General features: G+C 46.4%; 1 protein-coding gene across 1 annotated transcript; it reads right to left on the bottom strand.

Moving 5' to 3' along the window:
• Positions 1–6751: 6751 nt before the first annotated feature.
• LOC127501524 (adhesion G protein-coupled receptor B1-like) lies at positions 6752–21320 on the bottom strand. The gene is made up of 31 exons (XM_051873535.1): positions 20940–21320; positions 18171–19021; positions 17308–17553; positions 17050–17214; positions 16802–16966; positions 16516–16680; positions 16261–16425; positions 16071–16172; positions 15849–15955; positions 15564–15758; positions 15406–15474; positions 15041–15149; positions 14810–14953; positions 14624–14699; positions 14353–14455; positions 14145–14188; positions 12794–12917; positions 11699–11802; positions 11284–11386; positions 11027–11177; positions 10872–10941; positions 10719–10785; positions 10542–10627; positions 10285–10456; positions 10110–10205; positions 9983–10019; positions 9199–9833; positions 9053–9088; positions 8859–8963; positions 8680–8730; positions 6752–8583 (listed from the first exon to the last, which is right to left on the bottom strand). Exons 2-31 carry the CDS (start codon positions 18880–18882, stop codon positions 8386–8388), a joined length of 4602 nt encoding a protein of 1533 aa, XP_051729495.1. The 5' UTR covers positions 18883–19021; positions 20940–21320; the 3' UTR covers positions 6752–8385.
• Between the last annotated feature and the right edge of the window lie 3665 nt (positions 21321–24985).

Raw genomic sequence — 24985 nt, 5'->3', positions numbered from 1 at the left:
ATAGGGGTTGCCCATGAGTTGAAGGCTACTCTGCTGTCACACAGGGTGCCCCAGCCCGTCTTGGAGGCGTCTGTCACGTCCACTTTCCTTCTGGAAACAGTGCTCAGCGTTATCCTGACCTGGTAAAAGCGAGTTCCAAGGGACCAAGGCTCTCACGCAGCCATGGGTCACCTTGAGAGAGTGTCGGCCCGTGCGCCATGCACGAGGTGGGACACGGGTCTTCAACCAGAGCTGGAGTGGTCGCATGTGGGCTTTTGAAACCTCTTGAGGGGGTGAAGAAGCCTGCATTTGAGCTGAGTCTAAGAGAGCAGCATCTATACACTTCGTAAAGTATGCAAAGCTAGAGACAGTCCGAAAAACTGAATCCGAATCTCAAGAACGGTCCGTGTTCTGGGGCTCTCTGGATATCAAAGTAGGTGTCTTTCAGATCCACTGACATAAACCAATCCCCTGGGTGAATTTGCGTGAGGATTTGTTTCATACTTAACATTCTGAAAGGCTGTCTCATGAGGGTGTGATTCAGACATCTCAGAACGAGGATGGGCCTGAGGCCGCCATTTTTCTTGGGGACGAGGAAGTAGCGGCTGTAAAAGCCTGTGTCTCTGCATTCCATGGGAACTTTCTCCACGGTACCTTTTTCCAGCAGAGAATGGACTTCGGCTCTGAGGACGTGAGAACTGTCGTCTGAGACCAAAGTGTGAATCATGCCCTTGAAGCGGGGCGGTCTGCAAGCGAATTGGAGTAACCTCATTTTATATCCCCCAAATCCAGCTCCGTCCCCGGAGTCGAGTGGCAAATAGTTGAAGTACTACAGACTGCGTATCGCGCTGAAGCGGGAGAAGGGCACCTGTTACAGTATTGAGAGGAGGAGAAATGCCCTTTTCGTGAGAATGTATAACAGCAAGAAGGGGTTTGGGTGCGCAAACTGGTGGGGCGGACCCAGAACTGGCAACAAACACATTGTCTCCAGCGCCCTGAACTGAAGAGGGGACTGGGAGACAGGCATGCTTTGAGGGTGGTTGCAGGAACCATTCATTGAGTCGGCTGCGGGCAGGCTCGTCTGGGGCAGGGGTTAGGGTTAGGGTTAGGCTCTTTTGTGAGGACTTGCAAAAGCTCTGTATCCATACGAGGCTGCACTTGATCAGTCTCTTTGGGCGGCAGAAAGGCGGAATCATTGCCGAAGTTTTCCCACTCCTTGCACTCAGAAGCAGACAGACATAGAGTCTAATTCGTCATCAGACCCGCCAAATGAGACTCTGCCACTCACGCCAGATGAGAGGTGTTGATCCTTGCGGGTGAAGAGTACAGGGGAGAGCACCGTGTTGAGGGGAGAGCACTGAGCCGACGTAGACTCGCTTCCGCCTCGCTGCTCAGCCTGACGGCGCCACTTTTTCTTTCACTTTGGCTCGAGAGGGGAAAGAAATGAGGGAGCAGGTGGTTCGCTGAAGAGCGAGGCTCAGCTTCTCGCAGAGCGGGCAGCTGGAGTCCAAAAGAGCCGCCTCGGCATGGGTACGGCCCAGGCAGGAGATGCACCCATTGGGCAGGTTAGCCCTGCACAAGCTGCATTCGAGGCGCGACATTTGTAAAAACGTCACTGGAAATATGCTCTGAAATTTTCTATCATATTTGCTCTTTTAGCAGTTGCAACCCCCTGCCCATTTTGGTGGGCTGAAATGCCATTTGTCTGTGCAGTTGCAAAGACGTGAACCAATCAGGCTTCAGGATACGGAGAAAACAGAGTTTTCCTCATAAGCGTGAGCTAACTGATGCAATGCGAGCGAACCGTATTGGAAAGGAACATTATTTCTGACTGGGAATAAAGTTAAAATGTATAGAGTTATAATAGAGCAACCACTGAGAAGTGAAATGATCTTGTGGGGTCTGACAGTGATGAACCTGACCTCTCACACACACACAGACTATGTGTGTGTGTGATGAGTTTGTGGAGAACTGATCAGCAGTCGATTAATGCTTCTGAGGCCCATCATGTGCAGATTAAGGGATGCTGCGTGCGTTACTATAGTAATCAGGCTGCAGAGAAGAGGCTGGATGCTTTATGTTGCCATGGTGATAATGGCTGAGGAGGACAGTTTCACACACTTTCACAAACACACTTCAGAAAGAGAGTTTTCAGGTGGAGAACATGACGTTGCTTTTCACTCTGTACATGCTACCCTTGGGAGATATTAGGAAGCATGGCGTTAGCCCCGTTCTGTCAGCACTGCATTGGCTCCCTATTACAGTTTTTCTTGAATCACTACAAGTGATTCATCTGGCCCAATTTCCCAAACCATTTATTCAGTTCTTAAAATGATGTTTTATTAACAAAGTTCGGGAGGAGCACTTTCAAATGATCTATCCAATCATCACGTCATTCCAACCAGCAGACAGCAATCAGTCATCAACATCACCCAATCAGCATGAGTGGAGGACATCATAAATTCGCAGTCGACTCACCTATGGTTCCCGACAGTTTTCAGCATCCCTCCACCACCCCGTCTCCTCACACTCGCTTGGTTATCTTCCTAACCAGAAAACCAGAATACGGGGGGAGTGGTCTGGGTTCGGGCCAATACCGAGCTCGGAGCCCTCTCCTCGGACAGCAAGCCAAATACGGATACCATTTACTTATCTGACTTAGTTGTAAGTGTGAACTCGTGTAACAAAAACACATTTCACCTGTTTTCACACATGCTCCAATCTTCTCAATCTTTTCTGCAAAGCTTTACACAAAAATGCCTAATTTTGCACAGGTTTAACCATGTTCTCATTCAGAAAATACAAACACATAATATAATAATAAACTCAAGAGTCACACTGGGAACTCAAATAACACACATTTATCCATGAGTAGACATTAAGTAGCTCAGAGGAAATTGTTGCGCTCTAAATTGACAAGAAGTTCCTTTTCTTTCAGGTTCGTAGAGCCAAGGAAATAATTGAACATGAACAACATGCACTTTGCACTTTTTTGCATGATGCAATTTATAAAATAAATTATATTTTTTCTAGACTTTTTCAGTTTTCATTGGACTACCTTTTCACAGCTACCTTTTCTGTTCATAGACATTAAGTAGCAAAATCAATGACACACCAATCAGAATAATATAAATAGGGCAACAGGTGCTTATGTGCTTTGGAAAATGAATCCTAGTGGAGGAAGACCAAGAGGAAGAGGAAGGGGAAGAGGAAGAGGAGGAGGAGGAGGAAGGGGAAAGAAAAATGAAGGAGTCAGGGTAAAAGACATTTGTTCCTGATAAAATACAAAGCACCATAGTTGACCATGTTCTTGTGCAGGAATGACCATGAGGGAAGTTGGTCTACAGGCTCATCTACGGGGCTTTTACCCATACAGTAAAATTACAGTAGACTCTATCAGTACTTTAGATGAGAGAACTTTCACTATTCTATGTACAGTAAACATTGTAGCACATGTTGTACACCCTCAAACTCATAAGTGTCAAACTGATTTGTAGCCATAAGTACTTCTTACGTTTCATATTTTTGCAGAACTGAGAGACGACTTCCTAGAGGAGGGAGAGAAAGTCTTTTGTCAGAAGACTAAACTGCTCTAGTATGACAAACATGGTCATTACCAGTACTGTAATGCAATTTGACTGAGGATGCTGAATTTATTTTTTTACTGTACTGTAATTGACAGTATACTGTATTGTATTGCATACCAAGTTCATATTCAATTCTGTGGTATTTCAACTTTCTTTTCTAGTGCTTGCCATCTACTGCAAGATCTCTTTATAGTAGTCTAATGAAAATAAACTTTTCTTAAAGCTTATTGTTGAATTTCACTGTATCTTGCACACTTCTATTTATGTTGTGTACTGTAATAGACATTGAGCAGTAAAATGATTCCTGATTGCCAAGAGGAGGCTTTTGTAACAGTGTTATGAATGTCACGTACTGCACTGAGACACGAAGACTGAGGATCCAAATGCAGTATTTATTGAAGGGTAATCCAAAGACGTAATCCAGAAACAGGCAAAAGATCATGCACACGGGCAATCAATCCAAACAATAAAAACAGGAGAAGAAACAAAGGCAAAAGGGTATTCCAGAATAACAGGCAGGGAATTAAAAACCCAAGAGACACAAAACAAGCAAACATTTCGAATTGCAGTGACATACGGCAAGACTTAGCAATGAATGACTGAATTGATCAGGCTTATATAGACAGAGTGAACATGGCTAACGAGCAACAGCTGAAGGCAATGAGTGCTGATGAGTCTGAGCAAAGGATGATGGGAAATGAAGTCCAATACTGAGGGGCAATAGTCTGGGGTGGAGTGCCTTCTAGTGGACAACCAGGGCACTCCAGCTGGTGATCATGACATAGCTTCCAGACACTCCTAACATGGTCAGAGAAGTCCAGGAGGGAGGCGGACCAGGGGGCGAGGTGGAGGGCCAGGTCCATGGAGTGGAAGAACTGGACACGAAGGTGGCACAGGCTGGATAGGTGGCCAGGGTGGGGCAGAAGACCATCACTGTAGATAAGATGGGACTGATGACCGCCACGGCGGAGCAGACGACCACCGTAACAATGTAGACCAGCACGGCGGAGCAAGCGGGGCTAAAGACCACCAAGGCATAACTGGGTACCGCCACGGTGGAGCAGGACGAGCCGAAGATGCCCAGGGCAGATCTGGTGTAACTGAAACAGAGCACAGAGAGGTCAGGGTTGGCCTCAGGGGCTGTGTCAGAACAAGCAGGGAGCTCAAGGGTCTCCTCCGTGGTCATAACGGGACCGGCAGGGTGTTCCAGGTCGACCTCTGTGGTCATTTCAGTGCAGACAGGCAGTTCAGGAAGGACCTCTGCGGTCATGTCGAGGCAGATAGAAATCTCAGCGACGACCTCTGTGGTCATATCATGGAAGACAGAAAACTCGGGGACGACCTCCGTGGTCACATCAGGACACACACACATGCTCAGCTTTGTAGTGCTGGAGGTTTCAGGACATCACTAGCAGCTCTAGTACTAATGAGGATTGACTAATTAAACAAATGAACATGAGTCTGCTCCAGCCCTCTATAGGGGATGCTTCTCTGCCTCTCGGCTGAAGGATGTTAAAGAATGGATTGAGCTGAATCCCAAACGGTCTCTTGAGTGTCGGCCGTTGAGAGCTGTTCCCCGCGGAGCAGAATTGCACTCTGAAGTCTGCTGGCATTTGGCTGTGACGCAGAAGCGCAGCTGTAATCCCCGAGCGCCCACTTTCACATTCACGGCAGCGAGATCATGTGACTCACAATATTCAACAGCGCAATTACTTTCTCTTGGCTTGAGCGAAACAAGACAAAAACCCACACAAAGGTTTGAGTGGCACATTCATACCGTCATGAGAAATTAAATAACACCCCTGCACACAATTACTCCCCCGGCACTGAGAGCAAACGAGTGTGTTTCTGCACTTACATCCAGCCCTCTCTGACACAGTGCATTATGGGTCGTATTCTGAATGCCACTGACTAACTGCATGACACACATGAGGTTTGACTCAAACAATAGGACGGAAATGAATGGTGAGGGGAAGCAAGCGGGGTGAAAGGTCACCCTCATCATCATCATCACTACCACCAATTCACAATGCAAAAAATTATGTTCTTCCTCAGTATCTTGTCAGTACAAACATTCTTAAAAATATATCAAAATTAACAGTTTATAGTTAAAACAAGAAATATCTGCCAATGGGGTCATAAAAATGAACTAGTTTTCCCTTTGAATTAAGTAGATCTTTCTGACTCCATTGGCAGATATTTATTCTTGATTCAAGCACAAACTCACTTCATTTTCATACGTTTTAGAATTAACATTCTCAGTCATTTTGCTTCTCCAGTAAATGTATCTTGATTTAACAATGTTTAGATGTTTGTACTGGGAAAAAAAAAAATTTTTTGCAGTGGTTGAATGAAAATCCTCTCATCGCTCTCATATGGCATGACTTTATTTCTTCCTTCTCTATCATGAGAAAACATGCAATAATGTTTTTCTAAGGAACCTCAGACAATCATTCTGCTAAACGTCTGCTTTTGTGCTCCACAGAAGACTGTGTGGTTTTGAGGGTGAGCAAATGACAGAATTTTGTAGTTTGTTCCTTTAACCTTCATCAGTCTCGTTTTCACAATTAACTGTGATTGATGTAATGAGTTTGTTGTGATTTCCAGCAGTTCAGGTGCGTTTTTGCTCTCTTTCGTTTATAAATTCCTGTAAAAACAGTAGATCTTGTTTCAGCTGGAAAAGAATATGACAGCTTAATTTCCTGAAAGAACTTGATGCTAATTACCAAAATACAGATAGTCATTAGTTTTATCCTGTAGTTGTTGTATACTCTTTTGCTCATGTTTAGACCAAAATGGAAATAGTCCTACTGGGAAAAATAATTACGAACTATATTAACATTGATAACCCTAATTTAGACATTAAGCAAGAGAACAAGACATCTTACTACTGCAAAATTTTTCCAAACTACTATTATTATGGCTGCTGTCTGTGACGTTCAGATAGTTTGTGGTGGTGTGTCAGTTTCATGTACAGATTAATTGTTAAGTGTTTGCTTAACCGGCCTGACATGTCAACTTCTGACTCAACCAATCACGTGACTTTGGGGCGGGACTGAGATCTGTTTGACTGACCAATGACAGACACGAGGGAGTCTTCAGGAAACCTGTTTGCACTTCCGCTTGGTGCTGCTAGAGGTGCAGGTGCATGTTTTCAGTCAAGAAAGTGAAGAACAAACACTCAGTAATTTTAAGTTCTTTTATTTTATTAGAAACGAGACACTTTCACCTTATTGTTCTTAAAACTGTACAATCACAAGAGGAGGTAAAACACACAGAGAGACTCTGTTGCTGGAGATTCAGACAAACATCAGAAACCTCACGCGAACATTGGAGACGCGAGGAAGGATATCAGCACACACAGAGAGACAAACAGGTTTATAAAATGAGAGACCGTACAGACGACCGAGGGTTCAGTGTCTCAGCAATATGGAGGAATCAAGTAAAAAACTCTAGGGCATTTCCTGAAGCACAGTCAGATATATCTCTAGGCTATTACTCTGTGTAGATATCATATTTTTCTTTCCTGAAAGTTCTTTTAGCAGCAAGACACAGCGTCTTGTGTTGTCCATCATCTAATATAGTCCGTGAACAGTGTTGTCATAAAGGTTTCTATGTGCTCTATAAAGACGATATAAAACTCTGAAAATGATTAACAAAACCTGACAAGATTCTAATGTCAGTCCTGCTTGGGCATCAAGCATCTGTCCTCATATTGCACTGATGCCAGTCAATCGTTTGGCATATCTACTGCACCGGGAGTCTCTCCCGCCAGCACTGCGGAAGTTCACAGGCGGGCAGGAGCCCGTAACGTGCGCTGGGGCTTCGTTCACAAGGCCGTAGAAAGAGCCGCTGGTGGGAATGGAGGGAACACAGTGGTCTGATCCAATGGAGCGGAGGAGGAAACAACAGCTCGTCCTCAAAGAGTCCAAGGCTACACAGTCACTGCTGCTCCGCCTACATTACCCAGAATGCTGAGAGAACTTCAGCTGCTCATGCTGGGATGTTTCGTCCTGCTGCTGTTTCGGGAATGACTGAACAGTTTCATACAGTACTTAAAAATAAACTTCGATGAACGGAAATATGAAGACAAGAGGAGAAACTTGACCATAACATGATCATAAGAACAAAGGAATAGCATTATTAATAATAATAATAATAATAATAATAACACAGTACACTAATAACAGAGGAATCATGAAAAGTAAATGCTCAGCTCTTATAGTCTTTTCAAGTTTTCAGTACAATTATTTCCCCAAAGTTTGATGGAAGCGTCCAGAAATGCTCCACACAAAGCAATAAAAACAAACACCACAGCGACAGCAGTTCATCTGTGTCCATTTGGCACAGCTCACAACCCCTAGAGGCTCATGGGAGACGACCGCAGAGATCGCTCTGGAAGGGGCCCCAAAGGGCCAAACTCAAGCAGCCGAGAAAGCAGTCGACCCTCCTGCAGGAAGATTCGCCCATTCCAAAACTGAGCTGTGGAGAAATGAAAGGGCACAGGCGGGTGTCCACGCCACCTCCTGGACCAGATGGAAGAGTGTTGGGAAAGCTCTCGATGAACCAACCAGAATCTCTCCTCGCACGGAGTTCGGAAAACCTTTAGACGCCTTCTAATGACTGAGGTCAGTGTCATCTTGAGCTGAGAGCTACTTCTGAAGCCGGAGAGACACGTATTCAAATGACAGACGGGTACAGCGCTCCCCTCTCGGGTTCCTCTCTACCTCTCTGCCCTCTACATGCTCAGCCCTTCATTTACGCTCTCTTTCCCAAATCAAAAACAGACCGAGGTGTTCAGGGTTAGATGTTGTTCCCGTCACACCTCTGTCTGCAGGTCAATGATGTCTTGGCCCACAAGGGGGATGGTTGCTCCGGCCTTTTCCCATTCCACACCCTGGAGATCCAGAGGAGACGCCTGCAGCGGCTCCAAGTCCTTTCTGACCCAGGCAGGAGGAGATGCCTGCGTCCGGCTCATGCTCTCCCAGGAACGATCCATGGCTCCCTGCTGCTTATCCTGGAAAGAGACATTGGGAACAGAGTTAGAGACGCTGTAGTCAGCAGAGAGCGAGAAAACGTCCACCACAGGCAGCCAAAAGACTGGGACACTTACGCTATGGTTTGTCTTGTCACTTCCAGCTGAGGAAACGCTCCATCTGACGGACTGTGGACAGAAGAGAGCATAAATCTAAAGACCGACCTAAGATGTTCCCATATGTTCTCTTTTGCAGGAAGTATTCAGAGTTTAATCATGGAAAGTTCCACATATGACCGTCTGGTTTAGCGGCTCACCTTGCTGTCGGAGGCCGGCGACTCCCTGTCCTTCTCAGCATGATGCATCTTCCTGTTGAGGTCCTGGAACATGTTCTGATGGCGTTTTCGTGTGTGCATGATTTTCTACATGAGAGAATAAGGAATGCTTAATACGGTACAGTTGCAGATGTACATTTAATTAATTCTACAAAACTCTGAAAGTGAGTAATTACCTCAAAATCCAGTTCTGCATAACGAGATTTCTGCCTCTGTGAGAGTGAAACAGGCAAACTTTAGTGTCACATGATGCAATCATCGTGTAATTCATTAGATGAGGTATTCAGAGGTGGCATTAGCAAGAATAATCGGCGTCTCTTACCCCTTCGCTGACCTCCAAAGAGCTCATAGACAGGGTGGAGATGGTTTCGCTCTTGGACATCATGGAGTTCATGGAGTCGAATGTGTCACCCAGACTGCTGGTCACGTGACTCTCGCTGGAGATGTTGTGGATGTTCTGAATGGGCGAGTCGCGCTCCGAGTATGATACGCTGACGCGGTCGGCGGGGAGTGTTTTGACAGCGTAGGCGGCTTGTGGTTCGGCGAAGGTTCCGCTCAGATGCATGAGACGGGCCTGCGGGAGCTCGGTGCTGATGTTGTACTTGCTGGAGCCGCTGGAGTCGTCTTTGGGTTTGGCGCGGAGGGTGGAGGTGGTGTTGGGCAGGAGCACATAACCGCTGCCGTCCGGACAGACGCTTTCGGCCTGAGCGAGGGCCAAATCGACATCCAGCTGCTTGAAGAGCTCACTGTCGCACACGTACACAGGTTTGCCGCAGGACGGGTCAACTCCGCGACCCTTCTCTCTCCGCAGGGTGAGCGTGTGGCTGGAGTACTCGGGAACGGGGGGAATGTGGCTCTTTCCGCTGGGGTTGGAGGGAAGGGTGTGGAAGTTTGGGCCAAGGGGCAGGGGCAGCTGTGGAGGGGGCATCTTCTCCTCAGAAGAGCTCTTCATTCCACCTGAAGGAAGCAGGGAGACAGTTGAGCATGAGGCACGTGGAAATACAGTCCCCCTCAGTGCCCAAAGCTAGTTTCTTATTATTACCTAACTCTAACAACACATCAAGTTTCATGCTCTATGTTGTTTGTTTGCTGTGTGTGAGCCTCACCTGGTCTGTTTGAGTCGGCATCCTTCTCAAAGTCAGACTGCGCACAAGAAAGAAAGATAAGAAAATCATTATATAAATGCCGTTGTTAGCATGTGAAATGCACGAGAATGCTTGCGTGTAGACTCACCATGAGCTGCGTGTGGCCGTTCTGCAGGGAGCTGCCGGAATCACCATTCCCGTCGTCTTTACGGTCCACCACACGGCATTTCACCGCCTCCTGAACCTGGAACACACACATTTATGAGCTCTGGCCCACTCAAACACGTTAAACACACACGTGTTGTGGTCGTGAGCATGCTGACCTCTCTGCGCAAGATGCAGTGCACCATGACAATGATGAATCCCTCCAGAGAGTCGAAGACAGCGAAGAGGATCTGGAAAAGTGCGGAGCGGCGGTCCGTGATGGCCAACACGGCCGACATCCACGTCAGAGCGAGAAGGGGGAGGACCACACAGGAGCTCCACAGCGACGCCCTGCAGGACAGCACATTTAATACAACATCCGACTGATGTGTATGCGAGACTCTAGAATGTGACCGGTGTTTACGGCATTTCTTACCCAGCCCTCTCTTTCAGCTTGACGTCCGTGATGCCGTCCTTGGACACGAGCTTGTTGAAAACCAGAATACCAATCACCATGTTGACCTGAAAACACACAGGGAGACGTCAGTGAACGCTCAACACCTCATGTGCTGTCGATGCAGTAATCATGCAGTGACCGTGAGCGGCTCCTCACCAGAACAACAGCAGCTGCCGGACCCACAAACGAGTACAAGAGACCGCCCTCGAGAGACAGCCAACAGCTGCGGAGAAGAAGAGACACCAGCGTTAAACGCACAAAGACGGAAAGAGAGAGAGACAAGAATGAAGCAGGATGGGAAATACTCACTAGTTGACGGTGCCGTAGCCTTTGGCTTTGGTGAAGCCGACAGAAACGGCGACGACTAAAGCAGGCAGACCTGAGAGAGAATCCAGAGAGAGAGTTAGACACCATCACAACAGAGACATGCAGCAAAATCAGCCACAACAACAACACACACTCACCCCAGCCCAGACACAGGAAGCGTTTGCGGATGATGCGGTTTCGCAGGCGGCCCGTAACGGCCATGTAGGACTGCCACGCCTCCGTCAGGACCCAACAGAAAGAAGACAGGAAGAAGAAATGCAGGAACGCCGCCACCAACGTACACATGACCTGAGAGAGACAGACGGAACGAGAGGTCAGACGTTTGCCATCGGAGCTGACCACAGTCAGGTCAGAGTCCTCAACGTCCTCAACATCAGGATCAGGGTCGCCTCACCTTGTTGCGCGCTTGCGTCTGACTGATCAGAATGAGGGCGTTGGAGCAGATGATTGACAGACAGAAGTTGATCAGGATCACTGAACGCTCAGAACGAATGTACCTGAGAAGAAACAGACAATCAATGAAATACAGTCAATCAAACATCCAACAGAGGGGTTTTTGATCTGGGCTCCGGGGACAACTGGCGGCCTCAAGGGGGCTTCAGAGAAAAAGGCTGCAAAAAGGCAAAACTTAATAAAAGGTGAAGCAATATTGCACATATAAGTCTAGCATTTTTTTACTGTATAAATATACATATATTTAAGAAAGGGGTTCCTCGCTAAAGGAACATCATACGATATATAAAACCCCTGATCCAACCGATTAATAAATCATTCAATCAATAAATCAAGCATTATGGAAAGTTTCTTACTTCCACACGGAGACATAGATGATGATGAGGAGGAGGAGGGTGAGGGATGACACCCCACATCCCACGATCATCGTAACCGACGGTAACAGAGACCTATCCATGTTCTGTAAAGAAACACAGTAACGTCAGTGTGAACACACACACACACACACACACACAATCCCTCAGGACAGAATGACTGGCAGAAACAGGGCAGCTCATATGAAGGAGACGTGAAGGTGAGAGAGACGCTCCACATTCCCTCACTGCTGCTCCACATTAGCACATTTAAACGAGTGCTAGGTGTGTGTGTGTGTGTGTGTGTGTGTGTCCTGCAGGTGGACAATTTTCACCTCTGAAGTGTTACACACTTCACATGCCTGTGGACGGACACACACACACACATTAGGTGTGTGTTATATTATGAGCTGCTTTCCACCTTCATTTGCCCTTGAAGAATAAAATACTTCATTATATTTCATTTTAAAAGACACACACACACACACACACACACACACAATGAAGGCACGTAACAGTTTTTTTTAAAACCAGCTTTGAACTGCGCGACGCGTCAAAACTGCACGCTCCCATCAATGCGCGTAAAAGGAAGCGTTCTGTCTGGACGCGTCGCGTTGCAGTGCAGGGCTGTTTTTTTTCTCTCGTGCTGATAACCGAATTACAGCGCGAGGCTGCGGATGCGGTTGCCATGGCAACTGCTTCTGCGCCAAAAAAGATCAAAAACAACGACCTGGATCACATCTATAAATGCATTAAAGCGAACAAAAACACGAATGAAACACAATCAGATCCATCATTGATCATCAGATTCCTGAAGAGAATTTGATGTCCTGATCGATCACAACACCGCATCATCTATCAGCTGTCAATCACATCGTCATTAGACAAAAAATAAAAACTCACATGAAAGATAATCACATCCGATCAAGCGATGATAAACGAGGTTTTAATCGATGCTGTTCGGTTACCAGGAGCATCGCTTCATTTTCACTCACACACACACACACACACACACACACTGCGATCGGACACACACAAACACACACACACACACACACACACAGAGACAAGACGGTCCGGTGATGATCGGACACTTACCGCATCAGGGTTTGGTCGCGCGATCAGGGCGAACGTGGACAGTCCGTCACACACGCATGTGGTGCTGGAGTCGCGCGACACCGATCTGCAGCCGCGCGCGGACCAGGAGCCGAGCAGAGACGCGCTGCGCGCACACAAACACACGTTAGATACACTGAAATAAACCCCCCCTCCACACACACACATCCAGACTCACACACTCTTACAGATCACTGTATGTCAGATTGTTCATTAATATATATATATCTACCACTGTATGATTACCATATTCATAACCATATTTACATTCTACAACAGGCATTTCTTAGAAAATATCATGTCCAAATGGTTCTTGGTTATGTTGCGCTCTCATAACATTGAGTACAGATGTCAAAAATATTCTTGCATAAATCCAGTGTAATTTTATTTTATTATTATATACTGTTATTATATTACATATTAATTTCTGTCACTATTCAGTTCTGCTGGTAATGTGTGTATTTGACAATAATGGCAATATAGTCTTGATAGACACACACACACACACACACACACACACAGATGCCTTAGTTTACATATTTAAACAGTTGAGTTTCTGTGCGACCAGATTGTTTAATGGTGTGTGTGTGTGTGTGTGTGTGTGTGTGTGTGTTTGGCACAGGTCTGATGGCAGGTGGTTGAGCTCATGTCCTGTGAGAGCGACTGACTCCTGCCTCCATCACAATCCCATCAGTGTCACAGGAGCAAAATAACTGAAAATACACTATAAAACTGATAGTTGTGTTTCCGGTGCTGATCGATCAATACTGTGTTCCAGTCATGCTAAATACATGACATTAAAAGACAATTAACATCCAGTAATATTAATGATTTGACTCACTGACACTATCTGATGAGAACAAAACTTGATCTGAATAATGACTCTATTGCTTCACAGCAGAATGTGAATTTGTCTCATATTTGCTGAAGTTTGAATCAGTGATTCTGATATTTTCCTGTTTATTACAGTGAAGCTGCTCTGAAACGCTCTGTACTGTATAAAGCGCTGTAGAAATAAAGATGACTTAACTTGACATTAATAGAATTGTTTTAAGGAACATTGTGTGAGCGTGAGTGTGTGTGTGTGTGTGTGAGACAGGCAGTGTGTGTGTGGGCAGTGGATGGTGAAAAGAACCATTGAAAGGTTTTGAATACTCTGTGAATATTCATAAGGTCATAAGTGAGTGTGGAATGGGGGCGGAGGCTCATTTGAATATGATTAGCGGTTGTCAGGGAAGTGTGGAGATGACACAGTGTACCGAGGGCAGAAGAGAGTGTGTGACCTTTAGAGCTGCGACAACACACACACACAATCACAAGTGGTTCCACCCACCTCTCGCTCTCGTCCCAGGCGATGCAGGTCTCATTAACGGTGCCCTGCAGAGAGAGAGAGAGAGAGAGAGAGAGAGAGAGAGAGAGAGAGAGAGAGAGAGAGGCGGTGGTCAGGCGGTGTTTGATCTGTGTCATATGTCACCTCCTCCATGTTCTTTAACCCGACACACACACGTTCATCTTTCATCAACAGAGCAATGGTGACTCACATTGTGCAGGTGAGGGAACTCGATCTCGACAGGTGCCGACAGGAAACCAGGGTTGGGCTTCACCGTTACCGTGACAACCTTTGAGTTGAGCAGCGTGCTGTTGCTGTGGAGAAAGAGATGATCGATCAGAATCACTGTTATTGATCATGTGTACATGTATCTCATCTCTTTGTGCTGAACTGATTATTAACAAAAAAAATGCATTTTAGTTTTATAGGGAAATTCCTATGTAGACGTAGATGTGTGTGTGTGTGTGTGTGTGTGTGTTTACCTCTGTAAGGACAGGATGGGACCCAGATTTCTGTAGAGAACGATCCCTGTGACAAACCCTGTGCTCTGCTCAGCATCTACACACACATTCAGAGCTGCATTAGTCTCATTACACAGGAGTGTGTGTGTGTGAGAGTGTGTGTGTATATGTGTGTGTGTGTGTGTGTGTGTGTATATGTGTGTGTACCTGGCACGTCTAGACTCAGGGCGTTGCGGGACACTGTGATTTTCTCTTCTGAATTGCGAACCCAATCGATCATCCCGCGCCAGCCCTTCAAGGGGAAGGTCACGTCAGCGGTCATGGTTCGTGGACGTTTCTGGATGCTCAGCTCTGAAGAGACGGTCAGAAAACAACAGTCAAACACACACAGACACAGATATCTTTCTGCTGCCGTCTCGTGACCCGTTTCACACTCACCCAGATTGTCGGTGACCTCATAGATGTCCTGGAAGTCTCTCATCTGACGCCCGATCATGTCAATGAAGTTCTCGACCAGACTGAAGAATTCCTTGATGTTTGCGCCCATCTGCAGCAGACCAGAACAGGGCGTGTGAATGGTTTGGTGACTGATTCATTAGTGTGTGTGTGTGTTACAGCTGTTGTACATCTCTGACGTGTGTGTGTGTGTGTGTGTAGGAGCGTGAGGTGTTTGCCTTGTCTGCTGTCACAGATTGGCATGTGGGCGCACTCGATTTCTCTGCTTCTTTATTTGGTATGAAGACACAATGTGCATGTGAGAGGACACATACGTCAGTTTCAGAGAAAATCACACACACACTCACCAGCTGAGCTTCTTCCCATTTCTCTCGGTGTGTCTCTTGCAGTAAGTTACTAATGGTGTGAGCGTAATTCTGTGGGTCAGACAATTAAAGGTTATTAGATCAGACATACACTTTTCTCATCATCATTAAATGCTTTGCTCATCCAGACAGTGTTGTACCTCCACATCTGCATTACTCAGGCTCATCTTTGACCCTCTGAAGATCTCCGTGCTGTTCCTCAGGACCTCCATCACAGCCAGCAGGTCGCCGCTGTACTTTGTACCGTCAGTCGATGCCATCCTGAGTTTGGACAGCACCTCAGACACGCCATCCACCAGCTGACCGCTCTGAGACTGAGTCACATGATCACGCGTCTGGGAAGAGAAGGACGGTCAGGAAATCAGTCCTGAAACTTTTAAGCCAGTATTAACACTAAGTACTAGTGTTTGGTTGATGGTGCTTACCATGGTCTGGATGTCCTGGAATTCTTTGGAAACACATTTGATGTGAGTTGGGTTCTCCCAGAAGGCCAGACCCACGGCGTCCAGTGTGCATCTGCGGAGGATCAGGCCTGCAGGAGTCGGGGAAAGGAGGGTTAATGCCATCTCTTTCACTAAAATCAGGCCAGTGACCCGCATTCAACACGGAAACTAGAGCGCTGGACGACTGAGATCTCAGATCAGTACCTGTGGCATCAGAAGGGCAGGGCACAGCAGCCATGTCGCCCGCGGGCGTTTTCTTCCACACCACACTGCCATAGTTCTCCTCTCCGCAGATCTCATGAGGTTCTGCCAAACACATTTTTAAGCACTTAAAATAGCTGCCTCAAAATGGGTGCATACATCGCTGCAAGTAAAATCTGGTTTGAGCTTTTACCTGGGCACCGCTTCTCGTTGCAGTTTCGCATTTCTGTTTTATCACCTTTGCAGGGCTCTCCATCAAAGAAAGGTCCTTCGCACACTCTCTGTCTGAGCTGATGACCTCCACCACAGGACTTACTGCAACTGCCCCATGAGCTCCACAACAGCCATCTTCCGTCCACTAGAGGGCGATAACACTCTTCAGTATCTTTCACATAAACACTTGTTCAGAGACATTTAGGCACAAAAAAATTGGTGAGGAATACTGTACCTGGGCAGTCTTTGAGGAAGCAGTTGCTGGTTTCTTGCCACTCTCCTCTGCACTCTGAGCCTCCGTACGAGGGCCCGTTACACTCACGAGTTCTCTGCATCGTTCCATTAGAGCAGGAGGAAGAGCAAGGAGTCCATCCAGACCATTCGTTCCAGGAACCATCAACTATGGAGTTGGCAAGAACAAAGTTGTTATTGAACTTGCATTTGAAAGGGCTTGAATTATTAAGGTGTACAGTGCCATCTGGTGTTGAGATTTGGAATAGCAATCAGGCTGTTTTACTGACCTGGGCAGACAGCAATGTTGCAGAACTTGGTCTGTTTGGTAGGTCCGCGGCAGGGTTCTCCACCGTGCTTAGGCTGTTTGCAGGTACGGACGCGATCACGGTATCCACGACCACATGTGGACGAGCACAAACTCCAGGGTGCCCATTCGTCCCACAATCCATTCACTGCAAAACAGCATCATTAGTCAATCACTCATCCCGTGACACAGACAAATGAATATTGACAGTGTATGTGTGATCTGAAGTACCTGGGCAGACGGCAGTGTTGTTGCATGGTCGATTCTCTCTCAAAGGGCCGGTGCACTGGATGCTGTGAGCGGACATCATGCAGGACCGCGTGCGAGTTTGCCAGCCTTCACCGCAGCTCACAGAACACACACTCCATGAAGACCACGTGTCCTGCTGGGTCTCTTCTGCACACACAGGAGCATAACAAAAGAGTTTGATTTAGCACAACACTTTCACTTTTCCAGACTGCTTTCTAGTGTTGCTATTTAGACACACACCTTTCTGAGGGGCCTGATTTGCCATGATGGTGCCATCAGAATCACGCCGCTGGCCGATGATGGAACGCAGACCTTGACTTCTCTGCCGGAACTGACCGATGCAGGGCTGAGGGTTGCAGGACCGTCCCTCCTCAACGACGCCCTCACAGACGCCATCCTCAGGCTGGCACACGCGGCTGCGCACCTGGACTCCGCCGCCACACTCGTTACTGCACTCGGACCAGCGGCCCCACCCGCTCCAGCCTCCTGCAGACACATCACACAAATACACTTCTGTTAAGAGCACATGGTGGATGAGTAATGCTGAAGAGGTGGAGGAGAGAACATTCACTGCAGATGAGTCATGATAATGCTGCTGTCAGTGCTGACATCTGCTGGTCAACTCTGGTTTCTGCATGCAAGCTTCGTGAGCATAATAGAGGCGTCAAATCTGCCTGTCAACTTATTGACGATCGATGTGGCATTGTTTTGTCATAAATGTGGGTTTAATGTCAAAGAGGCGGCCTCTGTAACAGCAGGGTGAAAAGTCTCTAAGACAAACAAATGCTTTTGAACCTTTTCTAAACAAAAAGGAGCTTTGAAGGCCAAATGCCAGGACACCACATGATACGACCATCTGAAAGGGTGAGTTGCCTCTAATACCCGAGGTGCTCTGTGGATGTGGTGCTTTTGGAGCCCAGCGGGTTGCTATGACAACCTCAAGCACAGGGCATTGATTGCTTCAGCGGAGGCTCGGGGAGCGCGGCTATAGAGCAGCTGTTCCCGCAGAACCACATCGACAAGCTTTTTTCTTTTCAGGAGTACATACAAATTTGCTTGCACTTTACCAAACAAACAGGTCCTACTGCATCTAACACACTTACGCATGATCTCTGCATCACGGTTGCTGTCTCTAACGGTGGGCGTGCACTTCTCCGTGTAGACTCCGCCCCTGTAACAGCCACCTGGCTTCCTCTTGGGCGGTTCCCAGCACTGGCAGGGGGTCATCATGATGCCGCAGGGGTTTCCGTGGGTACTGGTCGCCAGGCAATCTTCCAACCATTGGCACAGCATCTCGCAGGCAGGCATACTCGGGTTCCTCTTTCCCACGACCAGAAACTCAGCGTTGAACTGGCTGCCTTCGTCGTTCCCCTCGTCTTCCTCCACGGGCTCCATACCGAGAAGTGGCGTCACCTTCCGCACCTGCAGGAACTGTTTGCTGGACTCCAGGTAGGCCACCGCGGAGGAAGCGTCACACAGTCGCACCACCTCGTCGAAGCTCTCCATGCCCAGGTAGGTGCGTGAGGTCTCCAGGAACGAGTCGAACTGGAAGGTTCGGATCTGTCGTGGGGTGCAGGTCTCAGTAGGCTTGGTGATCTTCATGTAGACGGTGTAGCGGCGAGGATCGGGGTTCTGCAGGGTCCAGGAGCATGGCGACGACGGCAGGGCAGTCTTGGAGGAGAAGACGCCGAAGAAACGGCTCTGCTCCAGGGTGGCACAGGTGGCAGAGGCCGGCCCGGAGGGAGTGGAGATGCCCGGGGCGAACATCACACACATACAAGCGCACAGCGCCAATGAGATAAACCGCCACTCCATGTTCTCGCTTCAGGAGGACGGGTGGACCCTTTGATACGAGTTTAGACTGGGGTTCTTTGATCTGGTAGGGGTTTGATCTGTTCACTACGATGAATACGGATGGAGGGTTTGATTCTTCACTAGATTGATAGGGACATATCTGTGGGAAAACAGCAAACAGAAGGGATTCAGAGTTAGCACTTGTCAATCATAACAGGACAGTCATTGTAATTATCATACTGGAGCAGGTCTGCCATCTGAATAATATCTGTAGTTGAGAGCTGTGCCCTCCATTACCATTACTGTGCATTCGAAGAGCCCAGTCAGAGCGCTGGTGCTAATGCGCACACTGCCATTACACTCAGACTATAATTACAGTGCCCTTCACAGGAATCTCTCTCTCTGCATCGCTCTCTCGTTCTCTCCTGCCCACGCTTTCACACGTGGCAGAGCCGCTTGCGTCAAACTGACGTCCATGAAGACTCAGCTCGCACCCACGGAAGTTCAGCGCTGCAAAGATTCTTACAGGGAGAGAGCAGGATATTTCTGCAGGAACGCTCACCCCCTCCCTGACAGAATGCAGCGTTTGCAGAACTTTCTCTTCGAGTCTTGTTGCCATAGCTACAGGTGCTGGAGAAACAGATCTGCTGTGTGGAGAGTCCTTGTGCTTTATGAGCGGCACCTCTCTCTTTCCAAGCACAGTCCCTCGATCTATTCCAGAACTTCTGGCGCGTCTCTCTCTTTCGCTCAAAGACGCTCATTCAGCAGCGAGATGAAAGAGAGAGAGTGCAGCTGTGAGAGGTGAGCCAATGACCCCATCATCTTCATCATCACCTTCATCTTGCTGGACTGTTGTGAATTGATAATGTGGGGCTGAAAAAACTAAAGCTCAACAGTTTTATCAAATAAAATAAAGCGTCACTCTGTTTAGTAAGATGGGTTCAGTTACATCTCCGCTAATGAGACCGGAAACTGTTGACTACAGAAAATGAGAGTACTTCAGCTCTGCCACTCAACCTCTTTTTATGCCCCAAATAGGGGGCTGAAATTGCACATTACATCTGTAGTTATGGAAACAGCTGATGTTTGAGAGAGCAGGAGGAAGTGTGAGAGACAGACAGAGAGAAAGATGCACAGAGTTTATGTGTCTATTAACCCTCGATGGCTGCTCCGATCCTGGAATGAATGTCAGATTGTATCTGATCTGAACAAACACAGAGACTTTGTATTTAATCCTGGGAAAGTCTGAGACATGCACAGCTCTGCCAAGCACACGCAGAGCCATCTGTGAGATCAATGTGTGTCTAGTGCTGTCAGAATAATAACACACACACACACACTAACACACTGTGCATGAGCAAACTCACACACAATAATGACAATTATCACTCATTTAGGACACACACCTGCAGGACAAAAACACTCATCTACATGCTGAAATCAGAACGGGTTAAGCTGTGCATTGCAACACAGTCAGCAATTAAACTGTTTGCAGTGAGATGCAATCAAACAAGAAATAAATTCATTCTTCGCAAACGTGCAAACAATAACAAATGACTCTGTGAGCGCGCACAGTTGAGCCGCTCGTTCATGCACGCGCTGCAGACATTATCAGCCAAACTCTGAAACATGGAGAGAAATGATCAATGCGCAACAACTTTTCAACGAAACATGCAGAGCGCACGAATACTGACTGATTATAAACCGCGTTGCAGTTAAACTGAAGCTGTATATGCTGAAAGCAACTAAAATAAACATTTTGAGAATATTGCTGAAACAAGCATTAGTATATAATCTACTGTTAATATCATAAAGGTTTATGAAGCTCAAGTGTTTGTGCAAACGATCTTCTCTAAACATACTGACTCAATACAAGACAAATAGCGTAACATAACATCATCTTATAGACGCGAGCGTTTCAGCACCGCGGACAGCGGCACCGCTTCAGCACCAGCACCGTCCGTCCGTCCATGCAGGCATGCAGAGTTCAGCACCACTGACCGAACCAAGTTTGCAGAACATCCTCGACCACATTAAGCAGACACGAGCGCACTGACATGTACGGCAGCTTCTGTTACCTGTGTAAGTTACTCTAGCGTGTCAAATAAGCGCGCTCCATCCGACAGTCTCAAAGTCTTCCGCGGGAACGCTGGGATGCGGGAACCGGTCAAAACGCGTCCAGACGTCCCGGGGTGGATGTCCAAGTTTCGGTGCACTTCACTTCCACAAGCGCAACGGCACAAAGCGACTCTGATCAAACTCCAGAGAGTTTACTACCAACCTCTTCTGCTGCTTCTGCTGTATTCCAGTGAGAGCAAGTAACGGGCAAAGAACGAACGCGGAGCTCCGGAGGCTCGCTCAGGCTGCTTTTCTCCTGTCACGGTTGGTACTTTTACTCTCGGCTTCGGAGTCTTGCTGCTTGTGGTCTGAAGTGTTTCAGTCGGAGTGGCGTGTGGCCTCCTCGCGCTGCTTTATAAAGCCCCTCCACCCTGCGTGGATCGCGCGCACCGGTGAATGAGACAGCGCGCGGGGGAGAGTGAGTGAGTGTGCGTGCGCGTGTGTGTGCGCGCGCACTGGACACACTGAAGACGAAGGAAAGTGCGCACAGATGAACGCAGGACCGGAAAGAGAGACTTCACGGCGCTTTCTCTCTCTGGCAACGGGCGTTACATCATTACACCTGTTTGCCTACACTAATCAATACGACACGGACACACATTAAACGACCAGCAATCAACATGATTAACATTATCAACAACATTATGCCTCAATACAACTACATAATAATGAAACTATACAGCCGAACAAAACTAAAAAATCAGAACGGGATAAACTATGCCAGAATGCAATAGTACCACAATGAAACTTAAGTAATTAATAGATTATTATTTTTGGATGATATCACGGTTATCTGCTTTTGCATGTGTGTGTGTGTGGCGCGTGGAATGGGGGGGGGGGGGGGGGGGGATTTTTTACTCATTTAACTTTGACAGTGTGTTTTTTCCACGTGTTTTGTGACTTGTGAACCAGTGAAGTTTTTGTCTATTTGTTTTTCTCTTCGTCATGCGAAGCCCTCGAACACACACGCATGCACGCGGACTGTGGGTGTGCGCGCGCTTCTCGCCAGGAGAGCCTCGCGGGGGCGGGAGAGTCGGCGGATTCTTCCCAGACCCGCCAACATGACAACATTACCACAGCAAGTCATGCTGAAAACAGCTCAAACCGTCCAGCCCAATATTTACAAATGCCCCCTGAATCTGAGCGCTGAATTCCCTCACAGTCACTGCAGAACTTCAGCCGAACTCTGAGAGTAAAGCGGACAGTGAGAGCGTTACTCACCGGCGGAAGCTAAGGTAGGGAAACACTTATTCAGTCATCATGTATGATTCACTAACTCTCCCTCACAACAGAGAACATGGAGGCATTAAACCTGCTCAGGGAAACACGGCTAATATCTGCCTGTCAAACCTCTGAGCGCTCCATACAGGCCCACATAAGAACAAAAAATCATGCTTAATTATGGCAACAACAAAAAAGAGTCAAAGTTATGAGATTATAATGTCAAAATATACTAATTTATCATTTTTGTCATTTATGAGAAATTATGAAATAAAAGTTGAAATTATGAGATACAAACTTGTCATAATCTAGACTTTTTAATGTCAAAATTACTTTTAAACCATAGTTTCAATTTAGCATGTCATTATTTCGACTTTTCATCTCATAATTATGACTTATGTAATAATTTCGACATTTTATGTCATAATTACGATTTACAAAAGCATGTTTTTTTTCCATAATGTGTTGGAAATGTGTTGCTTTCATTGATAAGAGACCCTGATGTTCCAGATCAGGACATATCTGTGAGTGTCACCGGTACACACACACACACACTCACACACACACACACACACACACACACACACACACACACACACACACACACACACACATATAGGAGCTGTTTGTGAGCGCGAGGCGTCATATCGCACTGCGGCCTCTAGAGGGCGCGCTGAAGTTCCTCTCGCTCTGCACAGTGAAACACAAGAGTTTGATCATCATCATCATCATCATCATCATCTCTCTCTACTGATGGACATTCACAAGCAGCTGCGCTTCCTGACAAAATACAGACTTATTAGAGTTATTAACACCAGTAAATCACACATTTTATGTCCAGCACATATTTTACCCAAAATCAATAGAAAAAAAAGTTATATTTTAATATAAACAAAAAGCTTGTTTTTATTTTTTTAATGAAATTCCAAGATCCACCCCTAAGTTCTCATTACTGTAATGTGAAATAATAGTACAATATTTAAATTAAATGTGTAAAAGTTTAAGTATAATTTGGTGAGTATCCATCTCATGAACACTTGACAAACACGGAACACACAACACTATTAAAACACATGTTTATATTTCAAATTTGCACACATCATAACTGTACATACAAATTGTCTATATTATAAATTGTTTTTTGCTTTTTTTGCACTTTGTCTATCTTGTATATTTGTATATTATTCTTTTATTATCTGTGTCTTGTCTTGTCGCTGTCAGTCTGTTGCACTGTGGAGCTTCTAAAACAAATTCCTCGTATGTGTAAACAAACCTGGCAATAAAGCTCTTTCTGATTCTGATTTGTATTATAGTATTTGTTTTACTGAATTTAATTCATGTTTTATTAATAAAAAGTCAAGATGATCTTCATGTATGTATTACTGTCATGAGAATTTGGGCCTTCATTTTCTCTATGCAGAATATGTATATATTTTTTGATATTCGTGTGAAAAAAGAAGCAGACCTCTACAATAGATTCACCCAATTACCAGAGCACACAACAGCTGATGGAGACGAAGTGTTTGTTTGTTGCTCCGACTGAAGCTGCAGATTCAGGGCAGATTCTAGGGGGTCCTGAAATGGGTCAACCAGTCTGACTGACCGGAAATTACTGCCAAACACACACAATACGACAGCGCTTATCTTTTCAGGACGAGGTGTTCACACACAAAAGAGCCAGGAATCAATTTCATGATGGTTTTCAAAAGTGTTTCAAAGAAGGACAAGCATTTGGAGAAGAACTGAGAAGAGAAACTCAGAAATTAGGTTTGTGTATCTGTGAGAGCGTGGGATCAGATCTGTGATGGTGACTCAGTGTGTGTGTGTGTGTGTATGGGTGTGTGTATGAGTGTGTGTGAGTGTATGAGTGTGTGTGTGTGTGTGTGTGTGGGAGAGGAGAGCCCACTCACAAAAGGAAACTCCTGGACAGGTTTAGAGGCAGTCCCGCCCCGCTCCGGCCCGCACAACAACAAGAGCTCGTGATCACAGACCCTTCAAACGCTGAACAGGACGTTCTGAGTTCTCTCGTAACACCGACCTGTGAATCTCGGTCTCTGGCTTTACAGAGGTCACAGGTGCATCTTGACTTGAGAATGTCTTTCAACTTCAGGTAACAGGACAAAAAACACATGTGAATGTATAGATGTAGAATTAAAAAGGAAATTAATAGTTGCTGTTTGAGCATGAAAAAGCTCCAGTTCCAGTTCTTCTCTGTATCAGTGTCAGTGTTTCTGAAACGCCTCCATTGTAGTCTTGAGTTTTCTTCACAATATTCCTCATTTAAATAATGAATGTGCAGAATAAAGGGGCGGGGCCTGGTTGAGTTAGTTACTAGAGTGTTGAAACTGGCGGTTATGGTAAGGGGCGGGACATTTCCCAAACACCAATCACAACACACTGCTCCAGCCGACCAATCAGAGCACATTGTGCTTTTCAGAAGGAGGGGATTCATAGAGACAGGAACTAAACAAAATGACTAAAACTAACTAAAATGAAAATGGAAACAATCTCTAATTCAAAGTATGAACACAAAAATAGTAGCATCTCAGTGATTAAATTAGCACAACTCCAGGACAGACTGAAACGAAACCCATCTGTCCATCTCTTTGTGTCTGTCTGTCTGTCCTCCAGCTGTGCGTCATTCATATTCACGCTGATTCCAGCAAATCCCCAACACAAACGGATCTCATCTGTCTTTTTTAAGATCATAAGAGGGTTTATGTCATGTCGACTCTAAAGAAAGATCTCTGTCACGGCTCACAAAGACTCTTCAACAGACTCACAA

Source organism: Ctenopharyngodon idella, chromosome 19 (assembly GCF_019924925.1).
Source record: "Ctenopharyngodon idella isolate HZGC_01 chromosome 19, HZGC01, whole genome shotgun sequence".
Taxonomy (NCBI): domain Eukaryota; kingdom Metazoa; phylum Chordata; class Actinopteri; order Cypriniformes; family Xenocyprididae; genus Ctenopharyngodon; species Ctenopharyngodon idella.
Note: the sequence above shows the minus strand (reverse complement) of the source record. Positions and strands in the feature narration are given on the sequence as shown.

Coding starts and splice junctions, on each gene's coding strand:
- LOC127501524 (XM_051873535.1), bottom strand. CDS start 18,882: ATGGAGTGGCGGTTTATCTCATTGGCGCTGTGCGCTTGTATGTGTGTG. Junction 14,456..14,623: donor CCCATCCTGTCCTTACAGAG/GTAAACACACAC, acceptor CTTTCTCCACAG/CAACAGCACGCTGCTCAACT. Junction 11,387..11,698: donor ATCTATGTCTCCGTGTGGAA/GTAAGAAACTTT, acceptor GTTTCTTCTCAG/GTACATTCGTTCTGAGCGTT.